This window comes from Solea senegalensis, linkage group LG5 (genome assembly GCF_019176455.1).
Source record: "Solea senegalensis isolate Sse05_10M linkage group LG5, IFAPA_SoseM_1, whole genome shotgun sequence".
In the NCBI taxonomy this organism is placed as follows: domain Eukaryota; kingdom Metazoa; phylum Chordata; class Actinopteri; order Pleuronectiformes; family Soleidae; genus Solea; species Solea senegalensis.
The window spans coordinates 11,958,415-11,980,448 of NC_058025.1; the positions used below are offsets into that span (position 1 = coordinate 11,958,415).

The window sequence follows — 22,034 nt, forward strand, 5'->3', positions numbered from 1 at the left end:
TTACAAGTCAAGAGCGAGCGATTTCACATTTGGCTAATTAATGCACGCGCCGTTATTGCTAATGCTGAATCGCCTTTAGCCTGGATTACATTCATTATAAATGTAACTTTAAGTTAAGTTGGTGTGTTTAAACTTCACCTGGGGAAACTGGCTTCACCTACAGATGCTCGGGGGGGCGCTCAGTCGCTCCACTCTTCGCCGGGATACAGGGTAGAACCACCGCAGCAGACTAGCTGTGTGTGAGCCACACTGTGAACGGCGCACTGCTATTGTTTGATGCAGGGCCGCAGCGAAGTGGGTCAGGGGCCTAAGATTATATTTACAATGATTCACTTTCGGTCAATTTATTGTTTGTTTCAATGCTATAAAAAGCTTGTGGACATAGTGGCATGATGTTTTTACAAGTTAAGTTTTAAGAACACAATAGTGGCGACTGCCCCCCTGTAGCTCCGCCCCTGGTTTCAATTAGCCCCCTGGTTTCAATCAGCCCCCTGTCCTGGGCTGCTCGCTGGAATCGGTGGAGGAGGTGGGACAGAGGAGGACGTTATCCAGACTGTCCTCCATCATGGAGAACACACTCCACCCACTGCACCTGACTGTGGAGGGGCTTGGCAGCTCCTTCAGCGGCAGGCTCCGGCACCCTCAGTGTAGGACAGAGCGCTACCGAAAGTCCTTCATCCCCACTGCTGTTCGGATATTTAACTCCTCTTAAATGTCCACTCACTTTCCCTGATAATACTCTATATTAGAGTGTAATTTTATCTTTTTACCTTTTATCTTTTGGTAATTTTTGTCTTACTATTGTATTGTATTGTATTTTTATTTTATCTTATTTTTATTTTTATTCTTATTTTTACTTTTATTCGATTCTCACCTTTCTTAACTGAGCTGTTGTGAATGTGTGTTTCCCCCCTAGGGGAGGAATAAAGTCATTCAATTCAATTCAGTAAATTATAAGATTGCATTTACTTATTTTTATCCCGTACTTGCAATAGTACCAATGCCCACTAGTGGGCTGTGGGCCACAGGGAAGCACTGCACAACAGAAAATGTTTGTGTATATATAAAATTGTCCATAGGTATATACACATTGCAAAACGTGTAGCATGATTAAAGCAACTTAAAGTTGTTAAATGAAACACAAGAAGGAACACACATGTAGTTAGAGTTAATTAGGACACAAATGTGCAACTGTCATAAAGAAATAAACAAGATGTCTTGTAAAATATTATTAAATTAATAAAAAAAAACAATATAAAATTGTAAATCGAAATTATCTGAGGTATAATTGTATTGAGTGATAGAAAATGGTATGGGGAAATATATCAACAAATATATAATAATACATTATTTGTTAAGATTTTTTTTTACATTTTGGCAACATTTAGGTTATATCACTTAGATGAGGCACATCTCTTTTCTTATGTCGAGATTTTAATTTTGTAATGAGGAATAAAGTGTTTTTATCAGTAGAAACTAATTTTGTCTCAATTACAATATTTGATATCTAATCTGGCAGGCTGCAGTTAAATCATTTCATTTATAACCAAACCATCATGTACCAATTTAAATTGTTGTTGTGTCCAGATAAAGGAGCTAAAGCACAGCAGGTCATTTTTAGACATTTATTTTCAGAGCTTAATAACCAAACAAAACAAAAACATTCATAAAGGTCGAGTTCCCTCTGCAGTGTGTTGCACAAATATATTACCACTTATCTTATTTACAATGGAATCTTTTTCAGACATCACTTTGAATGTCAACTCACATAAATATCATGCAATGTAAAGCATTTCTTTAAGAAATGAACAATAGCCCAACGTGTAAACATACAAACACGGTCAAGTTTCTTCAGGCCAGAGGCTTCAGCAGCGAGGATAGGAGAGTCTGAGGCGCTCGTTTATGAGGGCAGCGGCGTTCAGCATGGCCGGCGGGCAGAATGGAGTCCTGGGAGGCTGAACAAGCGTCGGAACCAAACCGGCAGCAGAACCGGACACGAGGTGACCATAGAACAGAGCGCTGTGTGGGTTTGGGCTCTGTGGGGTGACGGGTGAGGGTTTGCTGATGATGCTGTCGATGCTAAAGGAGCACTTTAAAGGGCCAGGCTTTGGCACAGGCTTTGGCACAACGGGCTCTGACGCGCAATGCTGCGCTCTGAAATCTTGAGCGCCGCTGCTCTTACCCTGGTTGTTCAGAGTCTGTGGCAGAAGGTGATAGTTAGAGGGAGGTATCATGATGCCCTCCTGTAGGGGCATGTACCGGAGAGCAGCGGTGGGTGGGGAGCTAACCTGGCCCTGTACACAATATGGTTGCCCGTAAGGCCGATGGAAGTTCACCCCGGAGTAAAACACAAGTCCGTCTTTGCCAAACTCGGGCTGGTTTCTTTTAAAGCGCTTCCTCCGGCGCAGGAAGCTGCCGTTGTCGAACATGTCTTCTGAAGCTGGGTCCAGAGACCAATAGTTGCCTTTGCCCGGGTTCCCAGGCTCCCTTGGGATCTTGATGAAGCAGTCGTTGAGAGAGAGGTTGTGCCTGATGGAGTTTTGCCAGGCGGGGAACTTGTCTCTGTAATAGGGGAATTTGTCGCTGATGAAGTCACAGATGCCGCTCAGAGTCAGCTTCTTCTGCGGACTCTGCAGGATGGCCATGGTGATGAGGGCAATGTAGGAGTAGGGAGGCTTCACCGAGCTGCTCTGGACTTTTCTGGACGGCTGTGCGTCTGCGCAGAAATTGTTCTCACTTTCCCCTGACGAGTCAGCGCCTGATGAGTCGAATTCAGCACCCGATTCTGCTGAGGAACCGGCGTCTGTAGAGCACTCGTTTCCATAGAAACGCCCGTGTGTGGGTTTATCCTCGCCCACTATGTCGATCTCATCCTCCTCCAGAGGCAGGGCGACGTGTTGCGAAGCTTCAATTTCAGTGGAGAGAGTCATGGTCACACGTACAATGTTCACAGACGCGTAAAAAAATCCTCAACTGTGCCAAAGAGGCACGTTAAGTTCGCCGTGCGTAAAAACCAGAGGTAACTATTCGTGCGTAAAAGCGCATCTGGCGTCTGGTTCTCCGGACACGTTGTGCTCCAGCTGTTCACTGTGATTGTCAGAGCTGAGGCTTTATATGTTGAGAGGCTGCTGCCCTGCAGGCCAGTCCCTTTCACCCTGTGAACCTATCAGCGCAGCCCCTCACAGCGGGGAGCACGAGCAGAGAATACAGGTGGGGAGGGAGCTGAGTGCGCAGGGCCCATTCATGCAAAAAAGAGCACAACTTCAGGGGTGAATCCTTGTATTTTTGTGAGATTTATTGACATTATGAAACAGCTGATATGAGAGTGAACTTCCTATAAAATTAAAGAAGAACCAAAGTTCAGTGTTTCATATGTAATTAGTGAAGGGGCTTCATTTGTTGTATTATTTTAGATTATGACCCCAACATAAAACACACAGACAAGGACGTTGGTTTATACATATATTTGCAAGTTAAGATGATGAACTGTCATGTGCCATGTTTTATTTAATCATTTAATATTAAAAAAAAATCGCGATGCAGCACAGTGGGAGGTGGGAAAGTCTTGGCAATTCAACACCACACCTAACCCGTGATAAGAAACCAGGTGTTTCCCATAGGAACCCCTGCGGGTTCGTTTAGTTTGCCACCTCTGGATGCCCGCGGGTGATGTGGCCATGAAAATGGCCGTGGCAGGACGCCCCGCAGCCAGCGAAGAATAGAGGCAATGGTCGTCTTAACGAGACCATCAGCATCAGAATCGAGAAGGAAACGGCTCAGCTGTTGAGTGCGTCCTGGCCTACAGAGCTCAGCTCCGCTTTACGACCGGGATGAATAAGCAGCAGAGACAAACCTCAAAGCAAACCGGTTCAACGGCGGATATGTGTTAAGACCGTGCTGCTAAAGCATCTCCATTGCAAATCACCAAAGTTGGAGAAACTCCACCTATTTCCTCACCGGACTGCGCCAACTCTGTGTTTGCGGATGTGTGTTTGAGAGAGAGACAGAGGGAGAGAGATTTGTGTCTGTGTGACCTCACATTCAGGAATAAAAGTCCACTGTGTAAAATTGAGATTAAATTATTTTTCTATTAGCAGGAATGGAATATTAAAATATGTGTCAGTGCTACAGGAACCTACCATGTTTCTACAATGGCCCACAATGGACAAACCAAACATCTTTTGAGTTTTAATGATAACTGAAGTAAGACTGCCAACTTCCTGGTGAGAAAATAAGAAATGGGGGAATTAATAAGTGAAACCCTATTCTCTACACTTTACACATGTTGCACCCCCCCCATGTAACTGATATACTGCACTTAAGAGAGGCGACATGACCCTCACACACTATACACTTTCACAGTTGAGTAAAAGATGCAGTTTTGTTGTTTTCCAATAGTATTTCTATGTATGCAACTTTATATGAGTTTAAAAAAATTGATAAAATTCGGGTCCAATGCACGAAGTGTTGGATAGTGGAGAGGGCCTGACAGCAGGGGGAGGATTTTGCACTTGGAATGGAAGTGCATGATGGGGAATATTCAGCTGCAAACTACACTATTAAAATAAATTATACATTTCATTATTTATTATATTATAAATACCAGAAGGTATAAAGGTTGAAATTTGCATTAGAGTGTTTCAGCAAAGGTGTGTTCGGCAGATGGACCAACATCAGCTAAGTATTATATTAATCATTAAATTGGCCGATCAATACTCGTTTATGTGACCTTACGCAGCTTTGTTCTCAGAAACTTGCTGCCTAAAGCACTGATGTTTAATAGTCAAAGTTCAGTTTTTGATGATGACCTGTTTTAGTGTATTTAATAGAGCTGAGCAATAATTCCATGACAGTATAAATCCCCACACAATGTAACTTTAGTCCACTATGTTTATGCACTGTGCAAACACACATCGAGACGAAACACACAATGTGTGCCTAACATTTAACAAATGTTTCTTGTCCATAAAGTAGTTGGTTCATTGTTATTTTATTGTAATAATAATTGATATAAACTGATTTGAAACCTTTTGTTTTATTAGTATTTAATATTTAGTTTACACATTATTTTTTACTTAAAATATAAAAGGATAGCATGCCGTAGAATGCAAAGTAGATAGACCATAAGTGTTTGATACAAGCTTATTTCAGTGCTATCTTTTTTGCTATATTTTATCAGATGGGGGGGAAAATGGATAAACATATTGGCCAAAAAATAATCAGCATCATATATCCACTGGCTCCACTGTAGTAGATAATATATAGACATTGTTATTGGTAATCCAAGTGAAACTGAGCCACTGATGTGAATAAATAATCCTGACTCATGGGACAGATAAATTATACAAAAAACACATTACTGGGAACTTGTTTCAGACTTTAGCAAACCAGTAAATACCTATTACCTATTTCACTGAAAAGAACGAGGACTCACACAGGTTTGCATGGCACACACTAAATTATTATTACTAGTTAGCTATAATTGTGGTAAATCGTTATTCAGTAGCAATTGTAAACTATTCTAATCATCACATGTTCACTTAATGCAGATGTAAATGTTAAAAGACTCTTTGTATGCGTTTAATAACAATGAAAGTTAAGATGTTAATGCTTTCACACAAGGTGTTCACACTTTGCTGGGTATCACATTGATTTTACCAAATTTACACAAATTCACATTGGGTGTTTTTGTTTTAATATATGTGTGTATGTATATATATATATATATGTGTATGTATGTATGTATGTATATATATATATATATATATATACATATATATATGTATATATATATATATATATATAAATATATATATGTATATATATATATATATATATAAATATATATATGTATATATAAATTCAATTTTTGATTATGGGACAATTACAGAATAACACTTTCAGAAAAAACCCCAACTTTATTTCGAATAATTTAAAAGCCACATACATAATCATAGCTGCTTCATGTATAAAGTACAGTTTCATCGCTTTGCAACTTACAACACTATTAGTGCTCCCAACCTTCAGAAATAGCTGATTTTGCCAAAGCAGTCTTCATTAAATAGCAGCTTAGTGATTCAATTTCAAGATTCTTGTGGTGTCTCTTGTGTGTACACTCATTTTAGTTTGTTATGGGGTTTTTTATTCTAGGTTTTAGGGTGTGAAACATCACAGCATTCAGTTTGGGGACTACATCAACATAAACACTCTTACTATAGCTTTGAGAGCTGGTTGTGATGGATCTCGATCTCTACAGTAACCTCAGCCATCCTGGGACATACCTCGTCTTCATGAGGGAAAGGAATTAACACCTGAAACAGTCCCAGGTTTGCAGATTGGGCAAAGCCACAGTTTCTGCTCCAGGCTCAGCAGTTTTTGATGTGAAGAGGAAACGCAATCTTAAAGCTAATTTCTGTCTGCATCCTGCACCAGGGTTGATCTGAACTGCTCCTGCAGAACATCCTTGTCCAAGTTCCTCCCTGCGAATCAGAGCGGAGTTAGCATTATCACAGCATGGCTATGTAAACACAGACAAAATTAAAACCTGTGGATAAAAATCTCTCTTTATATTTTCAAGTCACTCTTAAGCATTCACGCAAAAATCAGAGGATACTGCCAAGTTGTAAATACATGTTATTTACACGCACATTTTCCACCTAAAAACCGTCACAGAAGCCCGCCCATTTTCACCCATTCATTGAAACTCATTGAACTGGCAATCTTAACAGCGGTGTTAAAGAATAACATCAAGATAAATGTGTGTGTGTGATGCGTGCAAGTCTTCACCTATGAAGACCAGGCGGTTGATCCGCGGGTTCTCCTCCCAAAGCTGTGGAGTTTCATTCAGCTCGTAGAGCTCGTGGACCCCCTGCAGCATCACTTGGTGGGCGTTACCTGCAAGTGACACTATGCCCTGAAAACACACAAGTCACGAGTCACAAGTGACACTTTAACCCACACTCGATAAAGTATTTGCCACTGCTTAATTCAGATGCCTGTTATTGATCACTGCTGACACTGGCATGACTACTGTGCTCTATTGTACTTTTAACCGGATGACGGTCATGGGTTGCCCTTCTTTGTTTTTGAACATCTTCTCCCATAGGAGTTCCTGAAAACAGAGGCAGATGGATGTTTTTCCTTTTCAAAAGCACTGAAGGCAGCGGGGATGTGAGTGAATGATGCAGAGTGTGACGTGTGAAGGTACCTGGATGAAGACGTTTACGGCGGCCTCGGAGACGTCTCCGACCGCTTCAAACGTCACCGTTAAAATACTCTGAAGATGAAAAGCAGACAGAAATGTTTTTGAATTTATAGCCAGGAAACTGAAAATAAATGATTTAGTAGTAAAAATTAACACTTGCAAGTACAAGTAGCAAAGCCACAATGAAAAAATAATTCAGTTAATAAATAAATATGTTCACTTCAGTACAAAAAAAACTACTATTACTCCAGAGGTTAAGCTGGACTCTTATAGTTTTTGTTAGTTTGATTTGCTTTTATGTGTTGTTGTTTTTTTACCATGCTCCGTACCATTTTTAAATGTATTATGTTTCTATTTTTTGAGTTGAGCTGAGAAAAATATTTAAGCACCAAATGTAAAAAGTACATCATATTCACCAGTTACATTGTATAATATCATTATTTTTAATTCTATTGGTGGTGATAGTATTGTCTTAAAAATGCATGTCATATATAAAATGGCATGAAACTCAAATTATACTTACGTTATTTGACTTAATTTGTGTTCTTAGTTCAGTGTAATACTGGTTTTTACTTTAGAGACTGAGTCACAGTTAATTCCATTTTAACAAATATTTCTGAAATTGAGCAGAGTCATTATGAACATTACACCAAAAGATTTGTTTTTTACGCCCCGGCTGATGACTGTGTCGAAACACACACACACACTCCCTCTCTCTCACACATACACACACACACACCTCTCAACGCTTCCTTACAGCATTAAAAGAGCACTTTGCAGATATTTGGGGGTTTTGTGTTGAAGTGTTAAGATTACACACTTCCTTGTCATTTGGTATAACAACAGAAAAACAGCACTCTCATTTACATGAAAAGAGCAACACGGGGAAGAGGGGGGGGGGTTTCAGAGGGATGTTGAGCTTCATGCGGGAAAGGGAACCCGGAGAAAACAGACAACAATGGCATTATTTGCCCACGCAAACAGCCCTCATTTCTCCTCATCCTGTGATAAAAGTTCATGGTTATAAAACACAAACAAATTGCCACAAGCAGTCATTTGTTCTAACGCTACAAGGAAACAGCAAGACACATGCTATGAGACAAGTCCTGCAATTATATATAGATCAGCTCTTAAAAAACAAAAAATAACTTATAAAATTGTGTTTTTTTTGTTTTGAGGGGAAAAAAATTGCTTTTCTTGTAAAACCAGAAACTGTATGCTACATTATATGACACCAGGATTCAAGTCAAACCAATAGGAGAGCCATAATATGCAGCCAAGACTATGGTCAGTCTAGCCGACATGGTGCACCGAGTATACAGACGTCTAGAGTGGATGTGTCCATGCTGCCGTGTATGAACCCAGACTCATCTATTTGTAGTCTAAGTAAAAAAAAACAAAAAAACATCAAAAGCCTCAAATTGATCTCAACACAAAAAACAAAGCAGGGAGGGAGTTTTCACATAAGTGTCACAGCCTGGGGAAATGCAAGGCACCGTTTTAGCCTCAGGGGAGTGTGTCACCCACCCCCGCCCCCCCACAAGTCTCCAGGCACATGATGTGTTGAAATAAATTAGCAAACAAAACAAGGAAATTTAAGTACAGGGAGTGAATGAGTGTGAAACAGTTCAGAGCAGACAAACAATACCTTGTCGAGGTGAGGCTGTGTTGGTTTCACGAGCTGGAGCTTTTCTGCCAAACTTTCAGAGGAGAAAGTTCATTAAAACCCCACAGCACAGCAATGTTTATTCATTTACAATCAAAACAATGACAGTTATGAAATGCTCGCCATCATCAAACGTAGTATAAACATTTTTTTCAGTAAATAAATGCTTAAAATGCTATAAAAGTTTGTGTCTGCTCTGCACACTGAATTTTATGCACTACAGTGTATAATAATGACATTATTAAGTGCCGTCTTCGCTCTTTTGACTGTTTATATTTGGTCATGTTCATAAATCGTCATTGTCTTTTTTTATTCTTGCTCTGGGGGTTGTTGTATGGCATCATCCTGGATTGTAACAAATGAATTCATAAATAAATGTGGTAAATGGCAAATCACATGATTATTAACAAGTTTTTACAAGTCGTCATGAGGGTTGTGTATGGGCAAGAAACCAAACAGTCTTAAAATAGTTTATTTTAAGAAAAACTGTGGAACTTTACATTAATGGTACTGAATAATAATAACAATAACTGTGTTATATGCATAACAAATATGCATATATAAGCAAACTGAAGCTTAAGTACAGCACAAAACCACCAACAAGAATATTTCCACACTGATAGAGCACTTCATACAATCAATACAGTATCATTCCATGAAATATTGCAATATTTACTTACACTAGTAGAAGTCATGGGCTCATAAACCAAGTTTGGGAGACTTAGGATTTGTTTTTTTGGATAAAATCTTTAAAATAATTTATAGAAATGCTTTAGGATCCTTGAATTTAAATGATTGTATTATAATATTTCCGTTTGACCTCATTATCGTAACATGTTTTGTAATCCCTACTTAACATGCTTAACTGTAGCTCATCGTTATAGCTGCCTTGTTTGAACTTTGCCCTGCCTCAATAAAGGTGAAACATAATTATTTTCGAAAGAACTGTTTTGGATATAAGTACAAAGAAATGTACTTGAGCTTTTTATCCAAGTCTTTTGTCTTTGCCGCAGAACAAGAGCGGATTAAACCATCTCGGGCCGTGCCATTTATTCCTTTGTGCGTTTCCTCACAGTATAACACAAAGTGTTCCGTATCAGTGCTTAATGACACAACTCTGAATGGACTTGTGAAAACTTTAGAAACGGCAATTAAATCCTACAAAACACTCACTACCACCCCCAAATAAACCACAGCCCTTGTTCTCCGCATCAGACCTCACAAGGAGGCTAAACGTTGTGTCCAGCAGTTTGAGCCCTGTGTGCTGTTAGTACCACACAGGCAGAGCAGCGGGGGGGCCGCTTCAAACAGCCAGCATGGGATCAAGAAGGAGGAGGGGCCCCGACTCTGATAGGCAACGGGGAAAGGAGCTGTGTGTTGGGACATGGGGGAGTCCTCGAGAGAGGGCAGTGGACACACACAGCTCTAATCCTCTGCAGCTGGTCTCAGAGGGCATGTAAGAGAGCTTTAACACCGCGGCCCATTTCATTCACATGAGGAACACAGACTCTATTCATGAGAATGACATTCTACGGGGGGACACAATATGATGACCACCCTGTGGTGTAACAGGGGGACGCTCAATAAAAGACTCTGTTAATTAGAGAGAAACACGGTGAGCAATAGTATCAAAGACTGCTGGATACACAGTTCAGACGGAACAGCAACAAAGGCCATTGATTCAGCCAAAATAAGCTCTTGATCTTTCACTGGGAGCGTTTTAAATAGGACATCACAGCTACTGTACAATGTCATGTTCAGTATCGTCAGCAGACAGAGTGACGTCGCCATTCACAGAATCTTTTAACTGCAGTGAAAAGTTTCGCCATTAAATTGTGTGTCAACCAGAGACAACTGACTACTTTATTTTACAGTTTTCCTAAACGGGATTATGAGAGATTCTGAAAAACTAAAAGAACCTTTACTTTCAAAAACAGTGTCAATTTGTCTGTGCACAAGCAAAGTGCAACAGTACTGTAATAATGTAGTGGTACAGCTTGGGCCCAGTGGTTCAACCACCTTTACTTGTTTACAAAGCTGGCACATTGCAGGTCCACTGTCAAAGTTTAGATAGAACGATGACCATGATCAGAGGTGTGACCAGTCCACTCCTGCCCTGTTCTCCCTTTTACCCAGAAATCAGTCAGGCTGCATAAAAATCTCCACCGTCAGTATAAAGGGGAAAAACGACTGACACAAACAAATTGCAAGGTAGAAGAAACACAAGGACAGAACAGACGATTTAAAAAAGGGGGCAAGTTTAAACTAATGACCATATTACATGTCAAAGTTTACACGCAGAAGAATGATGCAGGTTTATTTTTAGACACATTATCCTTTGTGTTTTTCTAAATTGAGATTTTCCTTTTGCAATGTTAAGACACTGAGCACAAAGAATTTCATGACTTGTAATAATGTTGCATTGTTACTTGACAGTGTGTAAGCATCAGCCATATCTAACAGATGCAGGACTCTTCCTCTGCTCACACCCTCATTTACTATGTGTGTTGGGGAACTACAGTGACCAGAAATGGTGACATGGTTAATTTACAAAGTAAGTACCCACTGCCTGCTATAGAAAGATGGTAGTGCAAGATGGCTAGGCTTGTCTGTGTCACATTAAGATGACAATAGCTCACCTTTTTGGAATGTAGTGAGCACTTTCTGCGCAACTTTTGATACTTGGGGCCAAATAAGTAGGTTAAAAGAGTCTTCGTTGACTCTGAAATAAACTGTGAACCTCCGTCATCCAGACGAAGCTTCTGAACCGGTGGGTGAAGGAGAGGATACAAACAGAGAGGACAGGTTTTTTGTTTTTTTCCACACCACATCGAGCCGCAAAGCTACTGTGAGTGAAATAAACCATTGAAATGGTTTATTCTAATATTTTTCTCAGGGAAATGTGTTGATTTTATTCAGCGAGGCTGGTCATCTCAGCAACTCTTTGTTTTTGGTTGCTTAAAAACACCTCTGGTTTGTTCCACGCAATTTTGGGAACTGCATTTTAGCGGCCCTTCAAGTCTTATTCTAAGGCTATGAAAAACAAATGATTTTTGTATGTAGTCAATTAAATTTCTGCTGAGACATCCTTTATCACTGCACTTCTCAGGGAATGTGTAGCCAGTATTACATAGTTTGTCTGCCAGAAAGCACTGACAGGTTTATTTAAAACCACATCATCCAAGTGATCTTGGGTTTAAAAAAGTACATTGTGTTTTTTTGCTCTTTTTGCTTTTCTAAACGAATATATTTGGTGAACATGAGGCTTAAATTGAAAACAAAACCAACTCACTTTGCTCCATCCTTAGTGTTAAAGGCATGCAGATCCAGAACTTCAGAGAGATCCACCCTGTGAAGAAGATTACTGCTTAATTTTTTTTTCCAGTTTCATTTTAATCCAACCACACCACAGCGGGTAATAAATAAGAAATTCCAGCATTTTCTGGAAGATTTGCTAAAAATAAAATCAAGGGTAACTGAGTGAGATGACTCAAGCAATGGGAATGTTTTTCCGATTAACCCCTCACAGCACGGTGTCTTTCATCTGCTCACCCTGGCCTGAACTTTGATACACACTGCATGGATTAGTCAGATGCTACCCGACACACAACGTGCTAAAACAAAAGGGGCCATTTGCACACTTGCACGGACGCAAACTGGCACATGTGCAACCACGCTGGCTTGATCACTCGAGGTCAAAGAGCAAAGACTCAAGGGGTAACTGGACACCCCGATGAAGGTCTGGTGTTTACTCAGGACATCTCAGTTTGTGTATGTGTACGTGTGAGCAACGTCACGCCTCAAATGCTTCATCTTTGATGCAAAAGATCAAAGACGGAGCAGCAGTGGCGTTCATATACGAAACAAAGCGGGGGACCTGGCCATGGAAAAATTAACAAATAGCTTTTCACAGGCAAAAGTGATTCAGTTCTTTTTTTTTGTTTCCAGAAAAGAACTCTTACCTTGATCTCTGGCATTCTAGAATCTTGACAACACCATTTATTGATCTGAAGAGAGGAAAAATGTTAATACATGCTACGGAAAAAGTACAATTGTCCAAAATGCACTGAAAAATAAGTGTAACAGGTAGGAGACGGCAGAAAATAAGCAGTATAGAAGATTAAGTTGTTGACCTGACAGTGTCTCTGACTTTATTTAGTTCCTCCTCATTCACAAGATCCGTCTTGTTGATAACGGTCAGGTCGGCGAGAGCGACCTGCCTGAAAGTACATTAAATACAACACAGTGTCCATTTAGTGAGTGAACAATGAGAAGAGAGAAACTTCTCCAGCTAAAATCAAGACGTGACAGCCCTGTCAAATTGTTTGTTAATTCATTCTGTGTGTGTGTCCAAGTGTCCACAGGGTCAGAGGTCAGTGTGTGCCACACTCAAATGGAAGCAGGGCACTGTTTAGTTTAGAGGTGAAAACACAAACAAAGACAAAGAATGCAGAGGGTCATGCAACCGGTCTTTCTTCATCGGCGTATTTGTTCAACAACAACACCATACAGCTGCTGGCAGGGACACAGAGAGACACACAGAGAGACGGACAGAGAGACACATAGAGAGACGGACAGAGAGGCAGATGGGAGGAAGGTTTGGAGGAAACTCTTGTTTAGTCTCTGTGGAATACTTTGATATTTTTGGATATCCACATATTTGCTTTCTTTCCAATAAAACACCCAGTCATGATAGTTTACAAAAAACTGCAAACACCTAGTTTTTCCTGTCAAATTTAATACATGGAAGGAGATTTAAGGTCCTTTGAAGGTTGTTGACACTCGGTTACAGACAAGGTGTTAACCCTCATCAGTAGATATTAAGTACATTACAGATCAGATTCTTTTGATTTCAATAGCACTATAATGTCGGTCGTTATCAACTCAATTTATTATATTGATTATTTCTTTACTTGCTTTGTTGTCAGTAATACACAGTCAAATATTCCATTTACCATCTTATTTGCACATATTCGCTTCATATTTATTTATTTCACAATCATTCTAATCTGTATATTTTGTGAATTCAGGTCCAAAGTTACCTCCAAAGCTCAATTAAACATACCTGACTGCTTCATTCATGAGTCGGTCTGCTTTTTCTTCTGTTAGTTGCTACAGAGCAGAGAGAGAGCACACAACTTAGACAGGCACCAACCAAATGAAAATACAAAAGACTTCAAAGTGCAATGTGGCTCACACTGACCACAGAGAATTCAAACTTTAAATACACTCATGTAAAAGTCCAATATCAGAGAGCAGGCGTGACACAAAACAGGACAGATAAAGTGACACAAATGAAATGCCTGGATTTCTTCTTTGTGAACTAAGCGACTTTCTCAACACGTGAAATCCCAGGAGATTATCCCTTGCATCCCCACCGTCACTGGGGACGCAGCATTGTCCAAAAACGGTTTAATATCTAATAAAAGAAAAGGCAGGAGATGTTAATCTGGATCGTGACCCCCGGGTATCAATCTGACATCAATCTGTCACTGCCTGAATGACAAAAATATATTAGATGAAAAGGAAAATATATGAGATTGACCAATTTCAGCCTGTGTCGAGAAACAAAGGCCTTTCAGAGGCTGTGAGGCCAAAGGCTCTGGTACCGTTAAACCCCCCCTCAGACAGATGGATATTTCACGAGACGGATTAAAAGAGAGGAAGGTGAGTGGATGTGACAGTCCAATTACAAAGTTCACATCTCTCATATCAGCCACTCCTTCACAATGAGTTATCCTCTCGTTCTTTCGGTCAGGAATTTTGCCATCTTGTCTCTCTCTCTGCTTCAAGGACAACGTAGTAGGCTATGAAATGTGTCACCTCACTGGGCATTGAGCCCATTATCTAGGTGTCACGTATCCTGGTTCTTTTTAAATACCATGGGGAGAGCAGGGTGTGACTTGCTGGTGGGGAAACAGACACTCTCACAAACTTAAACTGCCTATTTTGGCTTGAGTCATAAACATTTACTTTTTAATGCCGGTGCTCCAGAGCAAAGTTTTGCAACAATGTCATTTTGAAGTTGCAGCAAGTTTTTCATTTACAAATCACTCCAAGAGCGTAGAAAATGAGGACTGTAATCCCAACAATGTTCCACAGATGACTTTAACGTGATTATGTCAGATCAAATCTGACAAATTACTTCAGCAAAAGACACTACATAGAATTTCATAAATGAAAAGCCACTCGTCACGTACCTGTGGTCCATACTTGGCATCGATGACGGTGACGATGCCTAGAGGATGAAGGATGTTTATAAGTTACTGGGGTTCAATAAATGTAAAGAAGTATCACAACTGGCTCTGTTAAGTTCTGTCCGGCATACAGTATACATACAAATGTCTCAGCTATTTGAAGTACACTTATGGACCAAGAGTCTGTCACAACAAAGAGAACAGCGGAGGGTTTGGTGTGAGGAGAAAGATACCGTTCATGCAAACACACAGATAAATAAAGTGAGTCCTCCCTACGAGTCAAGCGCCCTTTTGTCAGGTTACAAAAATGTGTCTTATTAATTGTACTGGAACTGTAGTTAAAATGCTGTTTCTACTAGATCTATGGTTGATATACAGTATTATACTTGTGTTTATCGGGTTTATGGAAAGAGTTAAAGCCTCCGAGTTGAGAAACCGCCATAATTATTCTATGTTACAACTTTCAATGGTAGTAATGTCCAGAAAATTGGATCTGAACATTCACATTTGAGGAACGCAGCAGGACATTGTTTGGGTGAGAGAGGTTCACAACAGCAGGAGAATCTCCAGAGGATCCAGGTGTGGAGGTGACACCTGACTTCAGGATTCAGGTAGGACACGTGTCCATTCACTCTCTGTGGATTCTCCGGCAGGTTGTTACTGCCGCAAAATCTTGTTATATCCTCATAATGACAATTTCTTGATTCTTGATGCTGGGTTCTCATATGAGCTCCCTGGGATATTGACGGCGGGAACTGGCAGGAGAATCTCTGGCAAGACATGTGTAGATATTAGCTTTCACACACACATCCCGCAACAATCTCCAGAGTTTGTTGCATGTCTGAAAAGCAGCTAATGTCTAGTTCATTTTAAGTTACATGAAACAGAGCAGCGATATCCGAGCGACTCTTATTTAATGCAGCAGACGGACAAACGGGCACTGCATCAAAGAGTCAAAGAGGCGTGTGTCATTACAAACATCCTACCGTCCAAATAGATGTCACTGCCGAGCTCTGCGTCGACCCAGAACATGGAGGCCACAGCTCCTACCATAGGACATGAATTGTTAGGTTTGAGATCAACGACAGATGTACAGACGATACACACATGAAAACAGCTACTGCAACTAATGAATAATTTTCACAACTGATTGGTTTGCAGATTTTTTTCAACCGATCCATTAATGATTTAGTCCATAAAGTGTAAAAAATAAATAGTTAAGAGTGTGCCAAATTTTATAACTGAAAACACCAGAAAATAGCAAATCAAAACATTTGAAAAGCTGGAACCAGAGAATATTGCATGATTCCATGATTACCACAGTTGTTTTTAATATTCTTTGAGAGGAATTAAAATCATATGTATTTGTGTTTAGAGTCAGCACTTTCAGAAACCCTGAATGACTTTTTCCTTTCTCTGGCCCGGGATCTGTGGAGCAGATCAAACCAATATCAGAAGCTTTCAATTGTTTATCTCCTGCTGGTACATTTTGTTTGTTTCCATTTGCCAGTGAGCACAGTTATTACAAGACCCTGTGTTCCCATGCAAGCCACAGTGTGTTCACAAAATGCCATTTTGTTGGACTGCAAAGCGAGAAAAAGAAAGCACTGTAAATATTTGATGGCTGCTTAATGAAAACACTGTTTTTGAGTGCACGGTTCACATAAACCCATCCAACCTCTTCCTAGATGGAAGGGACTGAGAATCCCCTGGGAGCCTACGTGATTGACAGCGCTGCCGGAGCCAATGACAGACCTGTCCTGGTTGATAACGAGCCTGTCTCAGCCAATGACGTAGCAGAGACGCGAGGACAGCCTCAAGTCTGAGCATGCTCTGTTGGTTCTGTCTGTGAGGCCAAGTCATGTGCGTCTGCCCTTGGCGCTACATCCTGACAGCTGTCATTTAGCGGCACACCTTGATCGCTACAGCCCTCAACTTCTAATAGCCTCGTATTTATTTCCTGATTTAAACCTGAGCTGAATGGAGAGCAAGTATTTTTGGCTGCAATGATGATAATAGGCTCATCAGATGCTCCTAAGTTTGGTCCTTTCTGTTTGTGTAGAAATCTGCAGGGGTTTCATTTAAACATATACCATATTGAAAGCATTAACTGATGTCATTTTTAAAAATTGTGCTCGCTGTTCTGAGTAAAAAAACAGACAATAGCCAGGGACAGTCTATAATTTACTGAACATAAAATGCAGAATGGATTGTCTTTGAAGGTCCTTAGTCATCCAGATAATCACATCCTCTGTAGTGCAGATCAGTCACTCCCAAAACACTGGGGCAGGACACACAGATCACTCTCACATTTGTTTTGATCCAATCAAATTGCTGGGGGGGTTTTTCGGTCATAGAATTCACTTCTTTTTTGTGGACTGGTCTTTATGTGTCCAGTCATAGTCAGTCCAACCTGTTTGCAGTCATCTTGCTTTATTGCACAATGCTGCTGTTGCCTCCGTCTGGATTTAACACATAACGAATCACTTCCTGTGTGCTGCAAAGTAATTTATCTGGGTGACACGAGATCGAAACCATGTTATACTACACACCACAGAGAGAGTCGAGTGGAGCTGATCAGGTTAATCAGAATTGTGCAAACTAATTTTACAGTGGTTTGAATGTAAGAGAGACTTGATTGGATTTTAAAAATGACGTACTACAGTTTAAAAAAACCATGCATAAAAATGCAGTGATTTGTTTAGAAATGTCTGAATGGATCATCCCACCACCAGCCTTTAATGCTGACGTGTGACCATTAGTGATCAAAGAGTTCTGAGACATTGTGATGCAAGTGTGTGAAAATCTTTATTCGGTCTTTTTTATGCTGTTTCTCGGAGTCAATGTGGTTTTAATCCTGGTTTGTTTTTTTAGCAGGAAGATTTTGTACCTTAGGTGTTTTCTACCTTTGAGATTAATATAATTATCAGCTATCACAGTAACTGCTCTTCCTTTAACTTGTTGTTGTGTACCTGGATCAGCAAGTCCTGTAGTTTCTAACAGGATGTAGTCAAACTTTCCTTTCTTCTCCATCAAGTTCTCAATGGCTTTAAAACCGTTGTCTCTGAAAAGTTGAGAAACAGTGACTAAAGATTAAAAACGGAAAATACGGAGCTCATTAATAAAACATCAACTATAATTCTCTGTTGTGACATGAAACAAAAACGTAATACAAAGCAAGAATGTGTCGTGTTGTAAGCCCAGAAAGCTGTTAAGCAACAACTTAAAAGCATCCTCTGATTCAATTCTCTTGTAACAATAGGAGACAGTAAATTCTCATACTTAACAGAGCAGCAGAGGCAGCCATTTCTCAGTTCCAGCCACTCTTCGTACAGCTCTCCTGACTGGCTCACTGCAAGAGACTTCTCCAGGGCACTACCTGCAACAGAATTAAAGTCACTGAAAGAGATCGAGCAGTCGTCTACCAAATATTTTGTATTGCTGTCAAGAAATATGGACAAAAATTAACAGGACAATCACAAACGTCTACAGCAATGGAAGCTTCATTTAAAAGAATAAAATGAAAAACTAAAAAACTGTCAAAACAGAAAAGTAACATATGTGAAAAAAAACACAAGTACACTGCACAATAGATAACAAACTGTGACGAAAGATAAAAGAAACACTGGCGAGTTGCTCTGAGTCCTCTGCTGCCCTCATGTGGTGATAATCTGAAACACCTCAGTGAGCATGGCAACATGTTCATGGTATTGAGAGGGGCTTTACTAAAGTTGTACATATCTGTTTTAAGCTCTCAAAAGCACACACAGTGAGTTTACCCTCTCCAAATTCATTGAGTATGACAGCAATCCGTTTGTTGTGTTGTTCTGTCAGAATGTAGTTCAGGAGTGTAGTCTTTCCAGCACCTACAAAGAAAAAGAGAAAACACCAGATTTATGGAATGTCTGAGCAGACTGGTCATTAGTGGTAGCACCAATTATTACATTTCCCCACTATCATCATGACGGTCAACAGCACCCTGGTCTGGGAACATGCTGCTTTATTTAATAGATTTTATTGATTTATACAAACATCCTCTGAGTAAAATGTAAAAGACAAAATGTCTATACTTAGCTAAATAGCAGACCTTGTCCCTGGTTAGGTTTTTTTTAAGACATTTTAAGACCCCCTGATTTGGAGTTAAAATCAGTTTGTTTTTATTTCTGATGACAGACGGAGTATTCCAGATTTGTGGACCTTTTCTTGAAAATGATGACTAACCAAACATTGTTTGTTTTTTTGTAATTCAGTTGACAATCTATTTATGAGTGAGGGACACAGCAGATAGTGTCTCACCAAGGTATCCTGTAATGATGGTGACAGGTATCTGCTCTGCAGTGGGACCAGGCTGGGCATCAATGGACACCAGTTCTGGGCAGTCATCATCGTCATCCATCACCATGCCATCCATAACAGAAGTGCAGAATTCCTAAAGGGGCCTAATATGGATCACATCAGAATCACATCAGATAAATCCACTAAGAGAAGTAAATGTAGGCTGACAAATGTTTCTCCCAACGCCATTGTCTTTCTGCACGAGTTTGAAGATAATGATAGTACTACATTTTTACCTCTTTACCTCGTAGAATGATCTCAAAATGAGCAGAGAGTAACAATAAAATATAAAAGGGAAGTAAAAACAAGTACAATCAAAACAAGCAACATATGACAATAAAAGCAGAATGGAGTTAAAGGTTAAAACGTCTGATAAAAATGAAAGTCTTTAGTCCTTTTATTTTATTTTATATTACTGAACTTAAAAAAGAAGAGTGAAAAAACTTAGGAATTTCTGTCATAATCTCTTTATGAAGGATTAATGCACATTGCTTTGGGGTTTTTGTTGGATTGTTATCTGTTATATATGTTATATTTTTAATTTATGGAATGGATTTTTTCTTAATATGTGTAACTTTTTTATGCTGTATTATTGGACTATTCTCTAGTCATCCAATACTGTAAGTGTCTGTTAAGTATCACTGGGCTTCTCCGAGAAGACAGAAATTAATCAAGCATAACAATCAACCACTAAAACACATTTTTCTGTTCAACAATGCAAGTAAATAACTTGACATCTTAATGTCATTATACATATCGTTTTCGGTTAAAGAGTTTCGTACATATTGGTGTATTAACCATTACAGAAACGTGAAAAATTAGTTTGATAATTACCTGTTGATATAGGGCAGTTGTGGCATACACCTTACTTTGGGTGGTGTGTTAAGCACTGTATGTGTTATACAGTTATAACACATACTGTTATCAATAAAGAATAATAAAAAAGTCCTATTTTACAGCCCGGTCAGTTAATGTCGTCATAAATTCCTTGACAAATAAAGAGAACATTGAACATCATCAACAACAACAACACAGTATTAATGCTCGGTGACTAAGATGAGGAGAATTAAACAGCCAACGTGGATATCTTACCTCTAAACCTACTCCTCGACACAACAACAAACAGACGTCCTTTGATTTAAAGAGACTGTAAATAAATACCTGATTAAGTTATTATCTCCAACAATGTTGTCCTGAACACTCATACACTGCTGTGGATTTCCGGTGTGACTGACAATGTGCTCCACTTCTCTGACTCGGCTGAAAGCCTGACGCAGCGACGATGGTTCCTCTTCACCTCGCGGGTAAATCCCGGGTAAGTTGAAGTGCAGAAAGAAAAACGGATCAAAGATAAGTTTAACGTTAACCACAGAGGCAATGGCCAATAAATAGAGCATTTTCACAGCAATACATTGAAAAATAAACGTTTTATTTTTCCTCCGAGTTTATCAGACGGAACTTGGGGTGGTTACAAAAAGCTACCAGAAGAGGGCGACAGAAACCAATTTATAAAAGCAGTGCCTCTGTACATTTTCACCTAAGGCCAAAAATGACAATAACTCAAATAGCCAGGTTTGCCTTCTTACACCGACATAAATGCAGACAAATGATGTGACGTTCAAAATGAGGACATACTATTGTGTGAAAATCAACTGAATGGACAGAAATAAACCTTCCCTATTGGGGAAACACAAACCTACAATTTAAAAAAAGAAAATTGCTTCAGGGTTAGAAAAGAATATAGCACTTTACACTTAACAAAATACAGTACACACTATGCATTTAAAAAGGGATTGTCTGTTAGGAAGCAGGGAGTTTTGACAGAGCATCCATTTCATGTCAACATGTTACCAAATGTGAAAGGTATAAATTGCAATTGTTGAAAAGTATTCTGTTGCAGAGTGAACTTGAAGTGAACTTGAAGTGAACGTGAAGTGAACTTGTTTACTGTTTCCGCATCTGTCCAGTCATTGCTATGTAAACAGTCTCCACACCTTCACTATTGCATGACTTTATCTTGGCTCTACTGTATGGAGGAAATAGCAGCTTTAGGGAGAACTGATCACATTCCCTCATAGGCCACTGTGAGACTTTTAATTTGCATTCACCTGAAACTGGTTTTGGTTTCTATTTGCGCTCACAAATAAAATGAATGAGGCAAACTTCTAATGAACAGGATAACCGCTAATAAACAGGGGGTTCAGCACAGTATTGTTTTCAGAGTATTCAGAGTATTTTCACAGTATTCAGATAAAACAGGTACATATATGATAAAATGATGATGTGCAGGGTTTATGAAAGCAATTTAACATTAAAAAAAGCCACTGCTACCACCACCATTAGTAATAATAACAATCATGATAGGAACAGAACTAAAAAGTAATGTTTGATAATGTTTGTTTATTTGTCTGCAGTGTTTTTACAGTAAGCATATGTAATGTTGCATTACTGCCTTCTTCTCTTTCCTTTGCCTTACCTTCCATGCTGCTCTATGAACAGATGCGATCCAAGACTCTGCGGCAAAGAAGCTAATTGGGGCCTTTTTCTCTCCCTGCCCTCATCACCTGTACACCCTAAACTGAGGGGCTCATTACTGCCACTCGCAGGTCAGTCTAGTACAGAGCTCATGTTG

The 22,034-nt window shown here is 39.7% G+C and overlaps 2 protein-coding genes across 3 annotated transcripts; both read right to left on the reverse strand.

The window, feature by feature from the left end:
• Window positions 1-1,634: 1,634 nt before the first annotated feature.
• foxd5 (forkhead box D5) lies at window positions 1,635-3,197 on the reverse strand. The gene has a single exon (XM_044026836.1). It carries the CDS (start codon window positions 2,928-2,930, stop codon window positions 1,866-1,868), a length of 1,065 nt encoding a protein of 354 aa, XP_043882771.1. The 5' UTR covers window positions 2,931-3,197; the 3' UTR covers window positions 1,635-1,865.
• A 2,701-nt stretch (window positions 3,198-5,898) lies between these two features.
• On the reverse strand, window positions 5,899-20,650 carry cbwd (COBW domain containing). 2 transcript variants are annotated; one of them, XM_044026860.1, is made up of 16 exons: window positions 20,495-20,650; window positions 19,364-19,506; window positions 18,847-18,933; window positions 18,350-18,446; window positions 18,040-18,131; window positions 16,054-16,113; window positions 15,071-15,108; window positions 13,936-13,982; window positions 13,004-13,090; window positions 12,833-12,877; window positions 12,163-12,219; window positions 8,853-8,904; window positions 7,208-7,276; window positions 7,046-7,111; window positions 6,787-6,913; window positions 5,899-6,479 (listed from the first exon to the last, which is right to left on the reverse strand). In XM_044026860.1, the coding sequence occupies exons 2-16, from the start codon at window positions 19,476-19,478 to the stop codon at window positions 6,406-6,408; spliced, it is 1,113 nt and encodes a 370-aa protein (XP_043882795.1). In that variant the 5' UTR covers window positions 19,479-19,506; window positions 20,495-20,650; the 3' UTR covers window positions 5,899-6,405. The 2 variants fall into 2 exon arrangements, with proteins under 2 accessions (XP_043882795.1, XP_043882794.1); XM_044026859.1 differs by having other exon boundaries at window positions 20,564-20,646.
• Between the last annotated feature and the right edge of the window lie 1,384 nt (window positions 20,651-22,034).

Bases quoted from the DNA above. Each gene is read 5' to 3' on its own strand.
- foxd5 (XM_044026836.1), bottom strand. From the start codon at position 2,930: ATGACTCTCTCCACTGAAATTGAAGCTTCGCAACACGTCGCCCTGCCT.
- cbwd (XM_044026860.1), bottom strand. From the start codon at position 19,478: ATGGATGGCATGGTGATGGATGACGATGATGACTGCCCAGAACTGGTG. The intron at 18,934-19,363 runs GTGAGACACTAT...TTTTCTTTGTAG, and splicing joins CATCATTACAGGATACCTTG to GTGCTGGAAAGACTACACTC. The intron at 6,480-6,786 runs GTGAAGACTTGC...TCTGATTCGCAG, and splicing joins CAACCGCCTGGTCTTCATAG to GGAGGAACTTGGACAAGGAT.